At 41.3% G+C, this 21,662-nt stretch overlaps 1 protein-coding gene and 1 long non-coding RNA gene across 2 annotated transcripts; one reads left to right on the top strand and one right to left on the bottom strand.

Moving 5' to 3' along the window:
* Positions 1-196: 196 nt before the first annotated feature.
* Positions 197-18,535, bottom strand: LOC115226660 (prolyl 3-hydroxylase OGFOD1). The gene is made up of 13 exons (XM_029797672.2): positions 18,070-18,535; positions 17,419-17,573; positions 14,866-14,912; positions 14,513-14,613; positions 13,786-13,902; positions 11,357-11,448; positions 9,918-10,049; positions 8,072-8,185; positions 7,485-7,564; positions 5,203-5,717; positions 2,831-2,968; positions 1,628-1,686; positions 197-380 (listed from the first exon to the last, which is right to left on the bottom strand). The coding sequence occupies exons 1-13, from the start codon at positions 18,395-18,397 to the stop codon at positions 234-236; spliced, it is 2,025 nt and encodes a 674-aa protein (XP_029653532.1). The 5' UTR covers positions 18,398-18,535; the 3' UTR covers positions 197-233.
* LOC118768518 lies at positions 1,171-11,441 on the top strand. Its single transcript, XR_005004341.1, has 3 exons — positions 1,171-1,205; positions 8,410-8,419; positions 11,314-11,441. It is a non-coding gene; the product is annotated as an uncharacterized LOC118768518 (long non-coding RNA).
* Positions 18,536-21,662: the final 3,127 nt, after the last annotated feature.

The following is a 21,662-nucleotide window of genomic DNA, read 5'->3' as shown; positions in this document are numbered from 1 at the left end:
TCCAACTTTTCTCTCAGGGCACTTACACTCTGTTGTGTATGCACACTGACATTACACATCCAGCGGATCATACTAGCTTCATTTCTTGTTATATTTAAAATAAATTATGGTAACAAAAGGGTTAATTATGATGCAAAACCCAGAGAAGTTTTGCACTCTGGTTCAGCAAATAATAAAAGAAAACAGAAAAGCACAATGTAAAGAAATGACTTTTATTATTATCATTATTATTATTATTCATAATATATGAAAGAAATATCAAAGAACTTGTGGTTTGGCATGGATGTGATTCGATGATTGATATGTTTAACAAAGCGAAGTGTTTCCGAGTCTCGATAGACGAGGGCCAGAGAATTGTGGGCTGGGCTGACAGTAAGCAGCTGAAAATATATACAAAAACATTTATGAAGATAAAAACATGAATTTATATAAAGTGAAAGAATGGAACTTAACCCTTTAGTGTTCGCATTATTCTGCCAAAATTAATCCTTTTTTTATCCAAATTGTTTTGAACTAATCATGCATCATCTTGTAGCTATGAGATTTTGATGAGGTAGCTGTTAATTTTTAAAACGATATTGTAGGGTTGGTGTGAGAGACTAGATCTGGCCAGTTTGAACATAAAACAGGCAGAATACTTCTGGCCGGATATGGCCGGTTTAAATGCTTAAGGGTTCAGGCATGATATTCCATTGTTTAGTTACAGGAGTTTCAACACAACACATGCTTTTAGTGAATAAAAATATTAACCTTTGGAGCAGCCGAAACTGCAAATCCAATCTGGAACTCGATTGATGAAAGAAAACTCCGACTGACCCGTCCTTGTTTCTTCTTGTCCCTTTCTGTATCCCCTAACTGTATGAATGTTTTGTTGTTGCCTGTTGCGTTCTTGTCCTATTTTTTGTATCCTTTTTCATATACATATGTATGTACGTATGTATGTATGTGTGTATATGTTTGTGTGTCTGTGCACCCAACATCGCTTGACAACCGATGCTGGTGTGTTTACATCCCCATAACTTAGCAGTTCAGCAAAATACACCGATAAAGTACTAGGCTTACAAAGAATAAGCCATGGGGTCAATTTGCTTGACTAAAGATGGTGCTCCAGCATGGCCACAGCCAAATGGCTGACACAAATAAAAGAATAAAAGAATCACCATCATCGTTTAACGTCTGCTTTCCATGCTGGCATGGGTTGGACGGTTTTGACTGAGGACTGGTGAACCAGATGGCTGCACCAGGCTCCAATCTTGATCTGGCAGAGTTTCTACAGCTGGATGCCCTTTCTAACACCAACCACTCCGAGAGTGTAGTGGGCGCTTTTACGTGCCATTGGCACAGGGGCCAGTCAGGTGGTACTGGCAACGACCTCACTCGAATCTTTTTACACATGCCACCGGCACAGGTGCCAGTAAGGCGATGCTGGTAACGATCATGCTCGAATGGTGTCTTTTACGTGCCACTGGCACGGAGGCCAGGTAGCCACTCTGGCAACGATCATGCTCGGATGGTTCTCTTTGCACCCTACTAGCACCGAATATATATATATATATATATATATATATATATACTGGTATTTAACTCTAAATAACTATGTATGTATGTATATATAGCAGAAGCTTACCTCTTCATCTTCACCATTCACTATATATGATATATATCCGCCATAGTCTGGTTGCCAACCTACAATGAAAAACATTAGATAATGTAGTCCTAGGTACACTGTGGCTGACTAGGTGCAGACATTAATGCTGGAATACCTTTACTCATGGGTCTGTTGGACCTGGAATTACCTGGGGCCATACAACAGCAACAAGGAAGGGGACACTGGATGATATAATCCAAGATTTGCTATGTCTGAATATAAGTTGAGATGGTCAAAATTGGAACTTCCCTGATCATAGGTTTACTGTATTAGAATAATAACAAGATGAAACAACTCTTTTTTCAGAGAGGAATATGGCCATTTACCAATAAAGTGAGTAAAAGACGGAGAAGAGAATAATTGTCCCCAGGAAGACCAAACAGCTAAGTGGACTATGGTAGGGTTTGAACTCAGAGTGTAAAGAGCCAGAAAAAAATCCTGCAAAGCATTTTATCCAACATGCTGCTGCTGCTGCAGCTGATGCTGATGATGATGATGATGATGATGATAATAATAATAATGTTTTGTGTTGGTATAAAAGATGGACTACAGCAAATATTCTGCTCAATACCACAGATTTGCTTGTCAGTTGTTTGACCTTAACCAGTTGAGCATGTCCCTTGGTGGCTGACGATATGTGCATCTCTGATCACGAGCAGAAGTAGTGGGGGAGCATCATAGCCGTGTGTTGAGAGGGATTCTTTGGGGTTTGAATAATTCACATCTGGAAACCTGGGTGGTTCATTCAACATCCTTAAACAACCCTTATTCAGGGACCTTTTCAGCTGGATGGGTTACTCGACCAGAGGAAAATTCTGACTGGGCCCCACCTGCAAGGTCATGTGATGTTTATCTTGATATGAGATCACCATGTCGCGCACATATGGTTGTGATGCATGTGCCTGGTGTACCCTTATAAGACGGGTAGTCATGATGGGCTTCGTATATTTTACCTCAGTGTCACTTTGATGGCATGCACTGCTCTGCTCGCTCACTCAATAATAATAATAATCCTTTCTACTATAGGCACAAGGCCTGAAATTTTCTTGTGGCAGGGCAGTGAATTAGATCAATCCCCAGTATGCAACTGGTACTTAATTCATCACCCCAGAAAGGAAGAAAGGCAAAGTCGACCTCAGCAGAATTTGAACGCAGGAGGAGAATAATAATAATAATAATAACCTTCACATCCAAAGAACAAGAATGTATCTAAAGCATAATCAGCCGACTTTGCCTCTGTGTCTCGCAGGAGTGTGTAAGATCCATGGGACCACATTCGGACTTCATGGCTACAGCTGGCTTCACTGTTATCAGGGGTACCTGGGAAATAAGAAAAATAAAAAAACATATACAGGTGTATCAAATACCATTCAGCATAAATTACTGTTTTTACCTTTTACTTGTTCCAGTTGAATGAATCAACCCCAGGAAATAGTTTTTTTGTTTTTGTAAAGTCTGATAATTATTCTATTGGTGTCTTTTGTCGAACTGCTAAGTTACAGGGACATAAACAAACCAACACTGGTTGACAAGTAGTGGTAAGGACAAACACATGTACTAAGACACACACACACACACGAATATACATATATATATATATATATATATATAGGCGTAGGAGTGGCTGTGTGGTAAGTAGCTTGCTTACCAGCCACATGGTTCCGGGTTCAGTCCCACTGTATGGCACCTTGGGCAAGTGTCTTCTACAATAGCCTCGGGCCAACCAAAGCCTTGTGAGTGGTTTTGATAGACGGAAACTGAAAGAAGCCCGTCATATATATGTATATATATATGTATATGTGTGTGTGTATATGTTTGTGTGTCTGTGTTTGTCCTCCCAACATCGCTTGACAACCGATGCTGGTGTGTTTACGTCTCCATAACTTAGCGGTTCAGCAAAAAACACTGATAGAATAAGTACCAGGCTTACAAAGAATTTGCTCGACTAAAAGCAATGCTCCAGCATGGCCGCAGTCACATGACTGAAACAAGTAAAAGAGTAAGAGAGTATATATATATATCAGTGGTTTTCAACCAGGGTTCCGCCAGTACAGTGCAGGGGTTCCGCAAGAAGTTACAAAACTGCTAAAATCGGCAGTAATTTCTAATTCTCCTGTGCAGATATGTGTGCATAAGGCAATTAAATTATTGCACAGGGGTTCCTCAAGCCAGTGGAATGTTTCCTTGGGGTTCCGCTCCAGCAAAAAGTTTGAAAAGCACTGATATATATAATTGTTAAAGAGGACAACAAACATTAAGTCAAGACATCTCAAGTCGTATGCAATATTGTTATTGGAAAAAATTCAAAGTCTTACAGCTGTTTCTGGGATGTCCTAAAGTATGGGATATTCCATCATCAGAGACAAATAGGAAAAATGAGAAGGGTTTATATATATATTAATGAGATGACGACATAGAGGAAGGGAGTAAAAGAATAAGGAGATGGAAAGAGAGAAGAAAAAAGAAGCATAAAAGTTCATAGATCAACTTTCTGAAGTTATAGAAACGAGTCCTTGGGTGCAAAATCCTGCGTAGATCCATGATGTGGGTTAAAAGTCCTGACACGGTAGACATCCTGAGATGTTATTGACTGTTGATATGTTCGTGTCTTTTGTCTCAGGAGGTTTACTCCATCAGGATTTGAACTCACATTGAATCTACGCAGGACTGGACCGGAGGAAAATGAACCAAGGGGAATAACTCAGGGGCCAGTGACATCTCTTTGAACAACAGATAAAAACGTGTGTGTGCATGGACTCACGTGAACACACACCTGTCATCAGCCTCGTCAAATCCATTTACCATATGAGCATGGGTGTCCATATATATATATATATGCACACATACATATAAGAGGGATGACCACTATATATACATCTATATACATTATGCTAGAGGTAGACACCATATGGTCTGACCCCATATGAGGTCTACCTCTAGCATAATAGATGTCCACTTAGTGGTCACCCCCCTTATATGTATGTAATATAATTTTTCTGATGCTAGGCCACTGGTTTTAAATTGATATTCATCAAATTAATATTCAATTTGTTCACCCTTAATATTTCAATATATATTTCGTTTTTTGGAGATGGTTTGCAAGATTCTTTATGTGAGTTTGTGTGTTGAAGCATATTCTGTTGTCTGGGGAGAGTCATTCTCTTTTGATGCCTTCCTCATTTAACATCCATTGTCCATGCTGGTATGGGTTGGACAGTTTCACTAGAGCTGGTAAGCTGGAAGGTTGCACCAGACTCCAGTCTGATTTGGCAGGGTTTCCACAGCTGGATGACCTTCCTAATGCCAACCACTCCAAGACTGTAGTACATTGGTTATTATCTTGACTTGTAATAAAGCATTAAAACTTTCGATTTTTCGTACATCCTTGAGGCTAATGGTGGAGCCTGAAGCCCTCAATGCTTTTTGGCTGGGACTAGCATACGACACGAAGCAAGTAAAAGAGTTTATAGGGAGAGTGAGAGAGAAGGTGACCAAAGATGACAGACGTTAGAAGGGGTTACCTAAGGGGCCAGAGCAACAATAACACAACTTACCTTTCTCCGGCCGAGCTTTGACCGTTTCGCTATCGCCACTTGTGACCGCTGGAAGACTACACTTACTGGTCTCTGTATTGGTCACCTTAGTTGACTGCTGTCCAGCTGGTTCGGAGGAGGAGGAGGTCGATGAAGGGGTGGTGGTGGTGGTGGTGGTGGGGCCATCATTGGGGCCAACTGAGACGGCTTCTGCACTGCTCCGACTGGAACAGCCATCTTTCTGGGACTTTCCGAGGTTTTTCCTGTTCTCAGCGGAGACTCTGCTGTTCTGGGGGTCGATCCGGACATTTGTGTTGTTGTTGTTTTTATCATTTCTGCCTTCAGGGCTCTGATGACTGTCAGTGTCATCGCTGACGTTGTCCTCGTCATCGTCATCACTGACCGGAGCGTCCTTGTGGAGCTTCAGACCAGTTAGGTTCGAGAGGAAGAGAAACATAATTTCCGACTGAAGCAGCCGGAGACAGTCGGCGATAATCTTGGGGAATGTTCCAGGGTTAGCAGCCACAGAGTAGTTCCTGCAACGACAACAACAACATCATCCTCATTATTTTAATCTTCACTTTTCCATGGGTTAGATGGGGTACATCAAGCAGGGCTGTGGAGTCAGAGTCGGAAATAATTAAAGCATAGCTGGAGTCAGAGTCAGTAAAACTATACTGACTCTGACTCGCAATATCTTTATTCTTTAATCTAAACCAGTTATGAAATACAGGCCGACTCAAAGTACAAGCGTATGCTTTATGTGGTATGTAGAGCACAATCACTTGATTACATAAAGAGGAGTCAGAGTCGGAGTCAGGGGTGCCAATAGTAGAGGAGTCAGAGCTGGAATCAGTTATTTGTTCCGACTCCACAGCCCTGGTTTTAACGTCCACTACTACTACTACATAACATACACCACACGCCCAACAGAATACTAACATAGCAAGAAACTAAAGCCCATAACAAGACAAACGGGTAGAGGAGACCAACAGGAAGAGCAAAGGGGGCAGAGGAAAGACGCATGAAATTGCCAAAGAGAAGTAACGATTATCAGGTAAAGGGAGACAACTTCCTTTTCCATCCATCCATCCATCCATCCACAGCACCTACCCAAGGCACACAGAGCTGAATAATAATCCTTTCTACTGGAAACACAAGGTCTCAAATTTGGGAGAAGCGATTAAGTCGATTACATCGACCCCCAGTGCGTAACTGGTACTTATTTAATCGACCCAGAAAGGATGAAAGGCAAAGTCGTCCCAAGCGAAATTTGAACTCTGAACATAGTGCCTTGCAAAAAGTCAATAACAAAGAACATGACTAAAGGAGGCAAGCAACTCAGGGCTGCTCATGGAGACCCCAAGAAAAGTCTACAAGTGCCCCGAACACTAAGGCAAGAGCCCTCTCTCTCTCTCAGCCTTGGAAACTCAAAAGCACATGCTGAAAGCAGGCCCCTTGACACGGACCACCTTTGCCACATTCACCCACCTACCAACAAATAATAATAATAATATCGTCCTGGTATAAAAGATGGCCTACAGCAAATATTCTGCTCAATACCACAGATTTGCTTGTCAGTTGTTTGACCTTAACCAGTTGATTATGTCCCTTGGTGGCTGACGATATGTGCATCTCTAATCACGAGCAGAAGTAGTGGGGGAGCATCATAGCCATGTGTTGAGAGGGATTCTTTGGGGTTTGAATAATTCACCTCTGAAAACATGGGTGTTTTGCTCAACATCCTTAAACAACCCTTATTCAGGGACCTTTTGAGCGGGATGGGCTACTCAACCTGAAGAAAATTCTAACTGGGCCCCACCTGCAAGGTCATGTGCTGTTTATCTTGATATGAGATCACCATGTCGCGCACATATGGTTGTGATGCATGTGCCTAGTGTACCCTTATCGGACAGGTAGTCGTGATGGGTACATTGGGCTTCGTATATTTGTACCCCAGTGTCACTTTGATGGAATGCACTGCTCTCTCACTCAATAATAATAATAATAATAATGGTAATCTTTTCTACTAAAGGCACAAGGCCTGAAATTTGCAGGAAGAGGCTAAGTCGATTACATCAACACCAGTGCGTAACTGGTACTTATTTTATCGACCCCGAAAGAATAAAAGGCAAAGATTTGAACTCATAACATAAAATTGCCAAAAGCAATACCACAAGGTATCTTGTTTGGTGTTCAAAGAATTCTTCCAGTCGACAATCCTACGTGTTTTACAGATATCGGAAGAGAAGGAGTGTGAAGAGGAAGAGGGTAAGGTGATAGTGACCATGTAAAGGAAATACCTTTGGTTGGCAGGGCCTCGATGGACCCACTCAATCTGGCTCTGTAAGAAGGCGTCATTCACTGCTGAATATTTCTCTGGCTGAAAGATCGGACGAGAGGAAAAGAAAATGAAACAGCAATGGAAACAGACACAAAGAAAGAATGGGGGAGAGGTTCGTCATCAACCAAGCTTTACCTGCTAGAAATAGCAACCAAAATACTTTTAAATCAGATCCCAATGCTAGATATTCAAGAACCAAATGAAGGGCAGATATTCAATCCTGGGATAATCCTGATTCCAAAAAGGTATAAAATGTCTATGTAGAACAAAAGTAGACTGAGATACAGGGATCCCGGACGGACAGAATTTCATGTTTTTATTATTATAGATTAATTAAATAATAATAATAATAATAATAATAATAATAATTGTGTACAGTGCTCAGGTGCACTACAACTCATCTAAAGTGTATATATAGTCAGGTGTAGTTTCGGCGGATTTCGGAAAGCATGAGGGCCTTAAAGGATGCAGTGTCATAAAATTCAAACAGTTTACATCGTTCAACACATACAAACATTGAAAGTGAAGGAATACAAATGTACCAACCTTAAGGAAATCCTGGAGCTGTATTTCAGACTCGAGTTCAAATTTCTCTCTAATTTCCGACTGGACTTCGAGATCAAGGTAGGAAGGGTTCACCCACTCAAACAACAGATCTGTCTTGGAGAGGTAAAATATATTCATGAGTAACAGCTGATACTCAGGATATAGGTCATGCGATGCGAAAGGAAATGCAGGGTACGAGTGGCTGTGGCAGGGATGGCAATAATGGTGGGGGTGACCAGTTGGACAAGAGCTTGCAAGTCAGAAGATGAGCCAAAGCTCCACTGCCTTCTCCTTTAGCAAGCTTTCTATGGCTGAATGCCCTTCCTAATGCTAAACAGAGTTGACTGGGTTCTTTTTACATGACACAGGCCCCAGTGAGGTCATCAAGTAACTCACAAGACAAGATACAGCCCCCTTGATGGGGCCAGTAGTACTGAGGGTCTCCCAGCTCCTTGGAGCCTGTCAAAAGCATCTGACCTCCTTCATCATCATCATTGTTCGACTGTGGTCGAGACAATGGAATTTACCATGCTACGCCAGACTTCATGGTCCACCATGGCATTATGGAGGTCCTGTATCCCTGGAGATTACATCAGGGTAGGAAAGTGTGCACCCTCTGGTACTGCGATGAATGTTAAAGATGATAAAGATGACAATGATGATGATGATGATGATGCCCTGGGTAAAGAGAGTGGTTGCTGGAAGACTCTGTGTCTGGCAACAGGACTCTTCACCTTGCCACACAAGCAGAAGAACCCAGTCATGGCTTTCAGACAATTCCTGCGACCACATCTGGTCACCAAACTCCCCAACCTTGCAAGCCCTTTGATTATTATGTGTGGGGTGCAGTTGAACGAGAGACCAACAAAACTCCTTGTAAGACCAAAGATGAACTAAAGGTAAGGATTATGACAGCATTGACCAACTTAAACAAGGAGACCGTCCAGAGAGTTGCAGGAGATTCCAAAGTCGTCTGGAGGCCATGGTTGAAGCCAAAAGGGGATTTTATTGAATCAATTTACTCTTTAGTATTTCAAGGTATTTTTATATAATTTTGGTAAATATATCTGTTAAAATGAGATGTCTGTGTTATTTTCATTTTTGCTTAATTTAGACAACAGTTTATTTCCCACACCCTGGATATATATGTATACACATCATATTAGCATATATGTGTGCCCCAATTACACATACACACAATAGCCTTACAAAACAGTTTACTGCAGTGGTGGTGTACATGCCTCTCTTCCAAAGCTGAAGGGATCGTACCATGCTGTTTGACTGGCCTATTACACTGCTAGAATTAGCAGCCAAATCTCCCTCAAGTCACACTACTGTCTTCAAAATTGAAGAACACATTAGTTAATAGTTTTAGATACACTATGTCTGAATAAAAGATGTGATGGTCATGGCTGGAAGATCTTTGATCATAAATCTGCTTGGATCAGAGATGAACTGAGACTAAACAAAAAGGAAGGGCAAGGAAGGACACATTAGATAATATAATCCTAGATAGACCATGTCTGAACAAAAGATGGGATTATCACCGTTTGAAGGAGTCTACAACATTAACCCCAACCCCCCAGGACAACAGATGATAATTTAAAACTTCTTAATATATTGGAGAGGGGGTAATTAACCAAAGGGGGTAGTTGTCCTGATATGGTTTGAACATTTTTTAACATACTGGATCAGGGCTGACCTGGGGCTAAACAGCAGCGCTTGTCATCTCAACAGCACACAGATCCCAGATCTGCTGGGGTAGCCATGTGTCCACGGGGACTTTGTAGGGTTGGATAAAGGGCCTCAGTGAAGGAGGGAGCAGAAAGCAATGAAGCAGCCTTACCTCTGACTCAAGAGATGGACACAAGGGGAGCTTACTGGACTGTCCAACTTCAGGGTTCCGGGGCAGGCTGGGTCCATGGAACCATCCAGACACTGAAAGGCGAGTCTTTTCTTTCGACAGAACTTCAGACACCTGAAAATTGGACAATATATAATACGTTATCTTCATCATCGTTTAACGTCTGTTTTCCATGCTGAAAATCTCTCGTTATGAGATTTAAAAATAGTAATTTTCTAATTTATAAATCAGTGACTGGTTGTCACTTTGAATATATTTCGAATGGGAACTTAGCAGCGCCACCTCTAGCCGAACAATTATTCTGTGCTGATGAAGGGAAATAACCCAGAAATCAGATACACAGATATTGTTTTGATCTGATTTGGGGTGCTAGATTCCTTTATTGAAGAATATAAGGACACAGATCGTGTTGTATAGCCAGCTGGAGACAATGTTTCCTGGGGCTAAATTACAGTAACATTCATCCTAAACCAGGACTGCCATGTTATGTTGGCAAACAATCTTTACTACATGGCTATAAATTCTAAAGAACATCTGGAGAAATAACCGTAACAAAATAATCTAGACCTTTCTTCTACACCTGGAACTTCTTCTCTAGTTCTGGTATTGATTCAGCTATAAGAGCAAGGTCATCAGCATCGAGGAGGAGCACCCAGGGGCAGCCTGCTGCCCTCTAGATGAGCTTATGAAACAAATGGGATATTTGATGCTGAGCTGGTGGAGTTTACAGTTAAAAATGCTAAGGAACCAAGAATTCTTTGAAAGTTTAGCTTTTGAAAAGTTAATAAAGACAATAAAGAAATTTTATTCACAAAAGTGCAGGAGTGGCTGTGTGGTAAGTAGTTTGCTAACCAACCACATGGTTCTGGGTTCAGTCCCACTGCGTGGCATCTTGGGCAAGTGTCTTCTGCTATAGCCCCGGGCCGACCAATGCCTTGTGAGTGGATTTGGTAGACGGAAACTGAAAGAAGCCTGTCGTATATATGTATATGTGTGTGTATCTGTGTGTCTGTGTTTGTCCTCCTAGCATTGCTTGACAACCGATGCTGGTGTGTTTACGTCCCCGTCACTTAGCGGTTCGGCAAAAGAGACTGATAGAATAAGTACTGGGCTTACAAAGAATAAGTCCCGGGGTCGATTTGCTCGACTAAAGGTGGTGCTCCAGCATGGCCGCAGTCAAATGACTGAAACAAGTAAAAGAGTAAAAGAGTAAAAGCAGGAAGAGAATATCTGCAGGACAGGAACTGCAGAAGACCCCTAATGCTAAAAGAATGGTAAATATCTGGTCAGTTAGGGAGAGACTTAAAGACAAAAGGGTCACAAGAACCAAGGAGGTGAAGGGGGAATGAATTTTGGGTTTTTTATTGAAAGCAACAAGAAAAGGTAAAAACGTATTAAAAAGAAACTGTGGAAGTCATAACCTGGTGGAAAGACTGTGGAGACACTTCAAAAAAGGTAAACTGGTTCCAGGCAGGGATGACCGACTTGACGACTTTGGTCGGTTGATTAACCTCTGAAAATACACAAAGAAAACATGACAAGTTCACAATTAATTAACATTTCACACATCCATGATGATGATGATGATGATGATGACATCATTAACGCTTCAACATTCATATTATTCTGTCAAATTAAGACGGCGAGCTGGCAGAAACATTAGCACGCCGGGCGAAATTCTGATCGATATTTCGTCTGCCGTTACGTTCTGAGTTCAAATTCCGCCGAGGTCGACTTTGCCTTTCATCCTTTTGAGGTCGATTAAATTAAGTAGTAGTTACACACTGGGGTCGATGTAATCAACTTAATCCGTTTGTCTGTCCTTGTTTGTCCTCTCTGTGTTTAGCCTCTTGTGGGTAGTAAAAGAAATAGGTATTTTGCTCATTGCTGCGTTGTGAGTTCAAATTCTGCCAAGGCCAACTTAGCCTTTCGTCCTTTCGGGGGGGGGGGGGGAATTAAGTACCAGTTACACGCTGGGGTCAATGTAATCAACTATCCCCCTCCCCCAAATTTCAGGCCTTGCGCCTTATAATAGAAAGGATTATTGTGTCAAACATAATACTTATTTAATCTCACTGTTTTTAATTAATCTGCTTTATCTTGTAACTCTCTTTTTACTCTTTTACTTGTTTCAGTCATTTGACTGCGGCCATGCTGGAGCAACGCCTTTAGTCGAGCAACTCGACCCCGGAACTTATTCTTTTGTAAGCCCAGTACTTATTCTATCGGTCTCTTTTGCCGAACCGCTAAGTGACGGGGACGTAAACACATCAGCATCGGTTGTCAAGCAATGCTAGGGGGACAAACATAGACACACACACATATATATATATATATATATATATATATATATATATAATATATATATATATATATACATATACATATATACGACGGGCTTCTTTCAGTTTCCGTCTACCAAATCCACTCACAAGGCTTTGGTCAGCCTGAGGCTATAGTAGAAGACACTTGCCCAGGGTGCCACGCAGTGGGACTGAACCCGGAACCATGTGGTTGGTAAGCAAGCTACTTACCACACAGCCACTCCTGGAATGGTATTGTAAGGTTGGTGTGAGAGGCCAGATCCGGCCAGTTTGAACATAAAACATGGAATATTTTGGCCAGTTTAAATGCCAAAGTGTGAAGGTGGTCAGCTGGCAGAACCATTAAGACACCAGACAAAACGCTTAGCAGCAGTTTGTCAGTCTTCAGGTTCTGAGTTCAAATTCTGCCAAAGTTGATTTAACTTTCACCTTTTCATAGTTTAACTAGTTTAGATTAATTTTAGGGTCTCTAATACACCCTGGGTTCATCGTTGTTGTCATCATCATCATCACCATTTTCATGTCCAGGTTTCCATGCTTGCATGAGTCATATGAAACTTGCTGAGGCAAAATATCTTCTCTACTCGGATGCTCTCCCTTCCACCAACCCTCACTTGTGTCTAAACAAAGCAATATTTTCTCTGTGGAGGCACATGGCCTAGTGGTTAGAGTAGCAGACTCGCGGTAGAGGGATTGCGGGTTCGAATCTCAGACTGGGCGATGTGTGTGTTTATGAGTGAAACACCTAAGCTCCATGCGGCTCCAGAAGAAGGTAATGGCGAACTTCTGCTGACTCTTTCACCACAACTTTCACTCTTTCCTCCTGCATCTTGCAGCTCACCTGCGACGGACTGGCATCCTGTCCAGGTGGGAAACCTATACGCCAAAGAAACCGGGAAACTGGCCCTTATGAGCCAGGCAAAACATGAACTGTTCATGTTTTGCATGTCTGATCCCTAATGGATGCCCCTGTTTTTGCATAAATGGTGATTTTGGCCTTTGTTTGCAGTTATCATGCAAATGTCAAGACTAAGAAACACAAACACACACATACATATATACACTCCTATACATACATATATATACACCCCTATACATACATATACACTCCTATACATATACACTCCTATACATACATATATATACTCCTATACATAAATATACACCCCTATACATACATATACACTCCTATACATACATATACACTCCTATACATACATATACACTCCTATACATACATATACACTCCTATACATATAAATATATATATATATACACCCCTATACACATATATACACTCCTATACATATATATACCCTCCTATACATACATATATACTCCTATACATACATATACACTCCTACACACACACACACACACACATATATATATACACCCCTATACATACATATACATTAAAGCCGAAACATCATTGATCAATACGTCTTCTGGATCGGGTCTGACCTGGAGCTGAACAACAACACCAGTAACATGTTGACTGTGAGATCAAATGAGAGCTGACTTACCATTTGTTGTGAACAAGTCCAATGTGCCACCATCACTGGGGCCCCAGGGAGGCACGAGGTAGAGGATGAAGGCAATCCGTCGTCCTTCCAGTTCATCGTCATGGCACAGCAAGACATCTGCAAGGGCAACAGAGAGGAATACGAGTGTCATAGGCTTGTGTAAAACAGCAAAGAGTTTATGAAGGCAGCGGCAATGGGTAGACAGAGGACATTTCTGTGCCAAACAGGCAGGGAGTTAGAGGACAACCCTGTCTTGGACAGACAGACAAACAGCACCACCACCACCACCACTGACCACCAATGACTTTCCCCAGACACAACAGAAATATTAATATTTCTATAATAAGAATTCTGATATTAAAAATATAAAGACGAAGCATGGAAATAAAACATGTAATTGCCGCAACTGATGTTTATGTCCCTTAAGGCAATCCTGTCTAAGGAGAAATGTCATATATAAAGTCGCAGTTTCAACCCGTAATGAATCAAAGAAGATATACAGAGGAAGTACAACTGATAGTAAGACTAGATATAGGGGTCACACAAATTCATTTATTAATCAAGAAACAAAAAACTCAACCGCACCAGCTACCCATGTTAATAAATAAAAAATGCAGGACTCACTAGCATACCACCATGACCCACCAGTAAGATGTGTGGGAGCCAACAAGTTAATTATTTAATTGAATTTAATGAAATTGTGACAAGTGATGTTTGAACTTGTTACCTGTGTATTCGTAGATGGAACAGAAAAGATCCACAACACTGGTTAATTCTATGTTGGTCACTTTCTTCATCCATTCTAAGACATCTGTGTAAAATAACTTCCTGAGAAATAGAAGACACATTTGACAGAAGATTAAAGAGTGAAGACAGGCAATAGGAGACAGACGACAGAAGACAAAAGATTGAAGACTGAAGAGTGAAAGTAGATTATAGAAGACTAACAAAAGATTGAAGACTGAAGACTGAAGATAGAAGACTGGAGATAGACTACCAAAGATTGAAGACAGAAGACTGAAGACAGAGGGAATGGACAAAAGGATGTCAAGTTTCTAAAAAAAAATGTCTGCAACTCACCTGAAAGCAGTGATTTGTGGGCTGGTATGCTGTGCCAGGTCATAACTCTGGTAGGAAGAAATAGGATGATAATAATAATAATAATAATAATAATAATAATAATTATAATAATTATGATAATGATAAGGAAGTAAGAAAGAAGGCTCATGATGTGAGAGTGTGTTGACAATGAGGAAAACAGTCTGCAATGATGAAGATGATCATTATCATCGTCGTTTAACATCCGCCTCTCATGCTGGCATGGGTTGGACAGTTTGACTGAGGACTGGTGAGCCAGGAGGCTGCACCTGGCTCCATTCTGATCTGGCAAAGTTTCTACAGCTGGATGCCCTTCCTAACGCCAACCACTCTGAGAGTGTAGTGGGTGCTTTTTATGTGTCACCGGCATGAGGGCCAGTCAGGTGGTACTGGCATCAACCATGCTCAAATGGTGCTTTTTCGTGCTACCTGTACAGGAGCCAGTCAGGCGGCACTGGCAACGACCTAACAAGTCAAGCAAATGATGATTGAACCTCTGTTTGTCAATGTTAGAAAAGCAACATGAGAAAAGCATCCAGCCCATGCTGTGACGTGGTTGGCATTTGGAAGGGCATCCAGCTGTAAAAATCATGCCAAAACTGACCTCACCTGCACTGGTGCCACGTTAAAAGCATTGAGTCCACTTTGCAGAGTGGTTGATGTTAGGAAGGGCATCCAGCCGTAAAAAAAACTGTGAAAACAGACACAGTAGACTGGGGTAGTCTTCTACCTGGCCAGCTCCTGTCATCCGTCTTACCCATGCATGCATGGAAGATGCACATTAAATGATGATGATGATGATGATACCTTGTGAAAATGTGACACATCCAAGAGAATTTCAGAAACAAGATGGAGATTAATGATGAAACAAGTGGAAAGTGAAAGGGATGCTGGGGCAATACTTCAGGGAAATCAAAGGGAAAGACAAGAGCAACACCTGGAGGTGGCTAAGTGATCTGAAAGGATGCACTGAGGCATTGACATGCAGCATCCAGGAACAAGCTCTCAGAACTAATGACACCAGGTGCCAAACAGGTAAGAGCAGTGAATCACCCCTTTGTAGGATGTCATCATCATCATCATCATCCGTTGTCCATGCTGGCATGGGTTGGACGGTTTGACCAGGGCTGGCAAGCTGAAAGGCTGCACCAGACCCCAGTCTGATTTGGCACGGTTTCTACAGCTGGATGCCCTTCATAATGCCAACCACTCTGAAAGTGTAATGGGTGCTTTTATGTGCCAACGGCAAAGGTGCTATTTGCAAGAAGACACCGGTATGTGCCACAACTGTGGTTTTACTTGGCTTCATGGGTCTTCTTCTCAAGCAAGACATAATACCAAAAGGTCTCAGTCATTGCCTCCGTGGGGCCAAATGCTTGAAAAACAAAACAAAAAACAATCTCACCTATTGTGAGCAGGTGTAGCAGACTGGCTCAGAAAGAATACAAAAGGAGGCACGATAACATGGCCAGGTATGTTCCTTGGAGATTGTATGAGAAGCATGGTCTTGAAAAGACATTGGAATGGTGCAAGCATAAACCAGAAGGGGTCCCTGAGAATAATATGGGGATTAGATCTTATGCAATTCCGTGTGGTTCAGTGATTGATGATTGGAGGAAAGTAAGCATTGTTGAGGTTGATAAAAGGAAGAAAGAAACCAAGACCAGAGATATTGCCAACCTGGGGAATGTAGGAGTCGATGACAAAGAACTGGGAAAGATTGAGAAGTACAAGAAACCCGTAAAAGACAAGATTAGATGAATGGGGGCAATGAAGGAAGTGAATATCATCCCAGTTGTTGGTGGGGCACTGAGAACATTAACAACCAATTCCAGTTTCTCCTTAGTCACAATTTATGTTCCTAACACTAGCTTAATGATAACGAAGTTAATTTACTAAATTCTTTGTTATATTTAAAATTAATTAAAAGAAACACAGAGCATCTCAACAGAAATAGGGTAACAAAAGGGTTAAGAAGAAAAATAATCAGCAGAAGACATGAGAGAAGGAGACCTCAATGTGGTCACTCTATATGCTAGAAATAATAGCCTAAATTTCCTTCAATCCACACCCTTCCAACTGCTCCTAATGTACATCTGCCCAAATGTAGAAGTGTATTTAACCCTCTTGATTCGAACCTGGCTAAAACCACCTCTGGCTCTGAGTACAAATATCTTGTTTTCATAAGTTCTCAGTTAAAATCCTCCACCAAACGTTAGTCACAATTTATGTTCCTAACACTAGCTTAATGATAACGAAGTTATTTTACTAAATTCTTTGTTAGATTTAAAATTAATTGAAAGAGACACGAAAGGGTTAACGTCCACTCTCGATGCTGGTATGGGTTGGACAGTTTGACACGGGGCTGGCTAGCAAGGTGTTCAGACTCCAGTTGTCTTGGAGGGCCTGTGAATACCGTCAACACTGCCTCTCACTCTAACACCCAGAAATTAAATGAAAGAACCCCCAAAAAAGTACAAGACAGAGCAGTGAAAAGAGCCATAGGGTGGCGGTCGAGCCCGTAGCCCTTTTTACCTGGTGGAAGTTGTATAAGTCATTGTTTTTCTCATTGAAAGTGACTTCCTGTAGTTCTCCCTGTAATCTGTCCAAGCAATGATCCTCTGTGATGAACTCAGGCAACACACAGTGCACAAACGGACTGGAATCAATCAGATTTTCACAAGAAGGACCTGGAAAACAACAAAGCAAAAACGTTTTTTTTTAAATTTCAATTATAAATGTTACATTATCATTATTATTATTATTATTTAAGGCAGTGATACGGGTGGATTAGGAAAAACAAAGGAAAACAAAACAGACACAATTATTATTTACAGAAAAGAGGGAAAACAATCGTTTAATGGCAATCTTTCGTCTCTAGTAGACCTTTCCGTCGATTTCCGTAAAAAACATTTCTTTTTTTACATATGGGCTTGCGGGAACTTTTGAAGATCACACACACACACACACATGTACATCAATGCTTCCATGCACGGTAACTTGAAAAGAACTTCCCTCGTCATACAATCGCTTTCTCTTAGTCTCTTTCGCTCTCATTACTTCAAAAGTTCCCGCAAGCCCATATGTAAAAAGAAAATGTTTTTTACGGAAATCGACGGAAAGGTCTACTAGAGGCGAAAGATCGCCCGTTTAATTAAATAAATAAATGAAATGTTTTTACTCAACTGGAATGTTTGTTGTTGTTGTAAGAGGTGGTGGTCACATTGTTGTTGTTGTTGGTGGTGGTGGCGGCGATCGCGGTGTCATTGGCACTGGTGCGGCACGTTCGGATTGTCGGTGATGCAGCAGCACTGGCTGAGCTAAACTGCCGCCTCAGATGCTCGATCAGGTCCTCTTCCATGTAACGGGAGTTGATGGAGAGGCCATGCAAGGAAGACCTCTCTTCCTCGTCCGTCACACAATCTTTCTTCTTCTTCTTGTAAGGTTTCGGCTGCTCGCTGGACACCTCCGACGCCCCACGCTTGCCCATCACCTGCTGCTTCTCCCTCGACATTCCGTCACTGTATTTATAAAATATAGAATATAATAATAATAAAGGGGGTTTAATGCTTCCACATGGCCATCAAGCCTCAGTCACAACACAACCCACACATGGGTACGAAGCGGAGTAGGATCCTTAGTTTCGTATCAAACTACGACAGCACGTACGCGCACACACATAAAAGCATACACGCTCTAATAAGTATGTATGTATATGTATGTGTGTGTATATATATATATATATATATATATATATATATATATATATATATATATATATTAGAAGAAATGAGGTACTCAGAAATATATATATAAATATATATATATATATATATATATATATATAATATATATATATATATATAGGTACTACAAAAGAAAAGTGGTTCCCGGTGCGCGCACTCGCGTACTCGCACATCCGCGCTAGCTAGTCGTGACTAGTCGATCCTTACTATGTTTTTTTGTATTTCATTTACTTTGCTTTAAAAAATCATTTATTTTGTGTTTTATTTACTTTGCTAAGGTAGTCGTTGTAGGATCGACTAGTCACGACTAGCTAGCGCGGATGCGCGAGTACGCGAGTGCGCGCACCGGGACCACTCTTCTTACGTAGTACCTATATATATATATATATATATATATATGATTACATTAGTACATATGTGGGTGTGGCTGTGTGTGTGTCTAGTTATGTGGGTGTGTATGCCGTCGCTGAAAAACGAAACAAATACAGGGTTTATACAAAAATTAAATTGGATATTTACTTCTTTTTTTTTTTGCATAACCGAAACGAACAAATAAATGTTTAAATAAATAAAAAATAGGACACCCACCAGGAAATTATCTGCTTTCGAAATGAAATCTTGATTATTTATGTCGTGGCAGAATGTATTGAAATTCTCATTGGAACAGAAACAAATCTTCATTCATAACTTGATAATGTCCACACTCCACACACACACACATACACACATATATATATATATATCATCATCATCGTTTAACGTCCGCTTTCCATGCTAGCATGGGTTGGACGGTTCAACTGGGGTCTGGCAAGCTCGAAGGCTGCACCAGGCCAGTCAGATCTGGCAGTGTTTCTACTGCTGGATGTCCTTCCTAACGCCAACCACTCCGAGAGTGTAGTGGGTGATTTTATGTGCCACCGATACAGGTGCCAGGCGAGGCTGGCAGACGGCCACGCTCGGATGGTGTTTTTATGTGCCACCGACACAGGTACCAGACGAGGCTGGCAGACGGCCACGCTCGGATGGTGTTTTTATGTGCCACCGACACAGGTGCTAGACGAGGGTGGCGAACAGCCACGCTCGGATGGTGTTTGTTACGTGCCCTCAGCACGGAGGCCAGTCGATGCGGTACTGGCTACGGTCACGCTTGGATGGTTTTCTTATGTGCCACTGGCACTGGTACCACAAGGATACAAATTCCATTGATGTTCATCGATTTTGATTTGGTTTGATTTGATTTGATTATATATATATATATATATTATATATATATTATATATATATTATATATATTATATAGATATTATATATATTATATATATATATATATATATATATAGTGTTTGTATGTTAATTATATACAAATGAACAGAATGTTCTTCAAGTGGCAAGTGACCATTCCTTAAACGTGGAAACTACTCTTAAACTTGTGTTCTGCTCATGGCAGCCACCTCGTAAGGTGCTTGAAGCATGACAACTGTTTCGGCCACTGCTTTCCCCAGCAGAAAACAGAATTTCATGGCAGTAAGCTGTTTCTTCGTTTCAGCCCTGCAAAACAAAGACACACCACTTGACAATACAACGTCACGGGACTACGCCGGTCGGCAGGCACGATGCCTGAGGGTCGCATAAAGTTGCGCCTAGCGGCGGAAGCCTGAACGACAAGGGTTTGTCCCATGGAGAATAATGTTTCCGGTTACTTTTGGGTACCTCATTGTATATTGCTGTCGATTAAAGTCTCAATTCACACAAATAGACTGGAATTTACTGCCAGCAGCATGCCTCAACACCCAACACACCCCTGTCGCCTCATCATCACCACCACCAACAACAACAACAACAACATCACCACCACCATCATCATCATCCTCATCATCATCATCATCATCATCACCATCATTATTATTATTATTATTATTATTGTTATTAAAGTTATTATCGTCATCATTATTACAATTATACAACTACTACTCACTATATTAATTAGCAGAAATATATATAATGAAGTCTGATAGCAACGAGTCTCCTCCAATCGCGAGGAAACCTTTCTTGGGATTCTAACAAAAAATGCGATTGCAATTTTTCTGTAGGTCAACAATGCAAGTTCCAATTCCAATATCCCTCAGTCTTTTAGGAGGCATTCTTTTGGGGTGTCGTGCCAAGGGCATCAAATACCAAAGGAATAATTAACATCTTAATCTTTAACGAATCTCTTAATCTCTCTGACAAGGTATTTCTCAAATTTCTCAATTTTTTGATAATCACTCTCTTATCATATGACATTATTATTATTATTATTATTATTGTTATTATTATTATTTAGGTGGCGAGGTGGAAGAATCGTTAGCTCGCTGGACGAAATGCTGCCGCTACGTTCTGAGTTCAAATTTCACCAAGGTCGACTTTGCCTTTCATCCTTTCGGGAGTCAATTAAATAAGTACCAGTTATGCACTGGGGTCGATGTAATCGACTTAATCCGTTTGTCTGTCCTTGTTTGTCCCTTCTGTGTTTAGCTCCTCGTGGGTAGTAAAGAAATAGGTATTTCGCCCGTCGCTATGTTCAGAGTTCAAATTCCGCCGAGGTCAACTTTGCCTTTCATCCTTTCGGGGTTGACTAAATTAAGTACCGGTGAAACACTGGGGTTGATGTAATCCACTAGTCCCCTCCCCCAAAACTTCAAGCCTTGTGCCTATAATAGAAAGGATTATTATTATTAATAAATCTCTGAATGAGGTATAAACAGTAGCTGCAGGACAATGTGAAGTATATCTATCACTTAAATGTGGCTAACCGTTAAGGGTGGATGCTACTGTAGCTTGTAGCCCCAGGAGAACATCTTCTGCAGCTCGCTTTTGACACACTTTCTGTGCCCTATCAGTATTTGCAAAGGGAAGCCATCCTTCTCATCATCAACCTAACGTGATATGCACGCACCCGGGTTTCTGGGTATTTACCCGTCGTCAGCGCACGACAATCACCGGTCTTCGATGCGAAGGGGTCCCAATGCAAACAAATAAATCCTTTTTCCAGCG

The sequence above is a fragment of the Octopus sinensis genome, linkage group LG30 (assembly GCF_006345805.1).
Source record: "Octopus sinensis linkage group LG30, ASM634580v1, whole genome shotgun sequence".
Taxonomy (NCBI): domain Eukaryota; kingdom Metazoa; phylum Mollusca; class Cephalopoda; order Octopoda; family Octopodidae; genus Octopus; species Octopus sinensis.
Note: the sequence above shows the minus strand (reverse complement) of the source record. Positions and strands in the feature narration are given on the sequence as shown.

What these genes read in the sequence shown, in the direction of transcription:
- LOC115226660 (XM_029797672.2), bottom strand. Translation starts at nt 18,397, where the DNA reads ATGTCGAGGGAGAAGCAGCAGGTGATGGGCAAGCGTGGGGCGTCGGAG. An exon ending in CCACAAATCACTGCTTTCAG is followed by an intron (nt 14,614 to 14,865) that starts GTGAGTTGCAGA and finishes TCTATTTCTCAG; the next exon opens with GAAGTTATTTTACACAGATG. An exon ending in GGACTTGTTCACAACAAATG is followed by an intron (nt 11,449 to 13,785) that starts GTAAGTCAGCTC and finishes GTGTATTTTCAG; the next exon opens with AGGTTAATCAACCGACCAAA.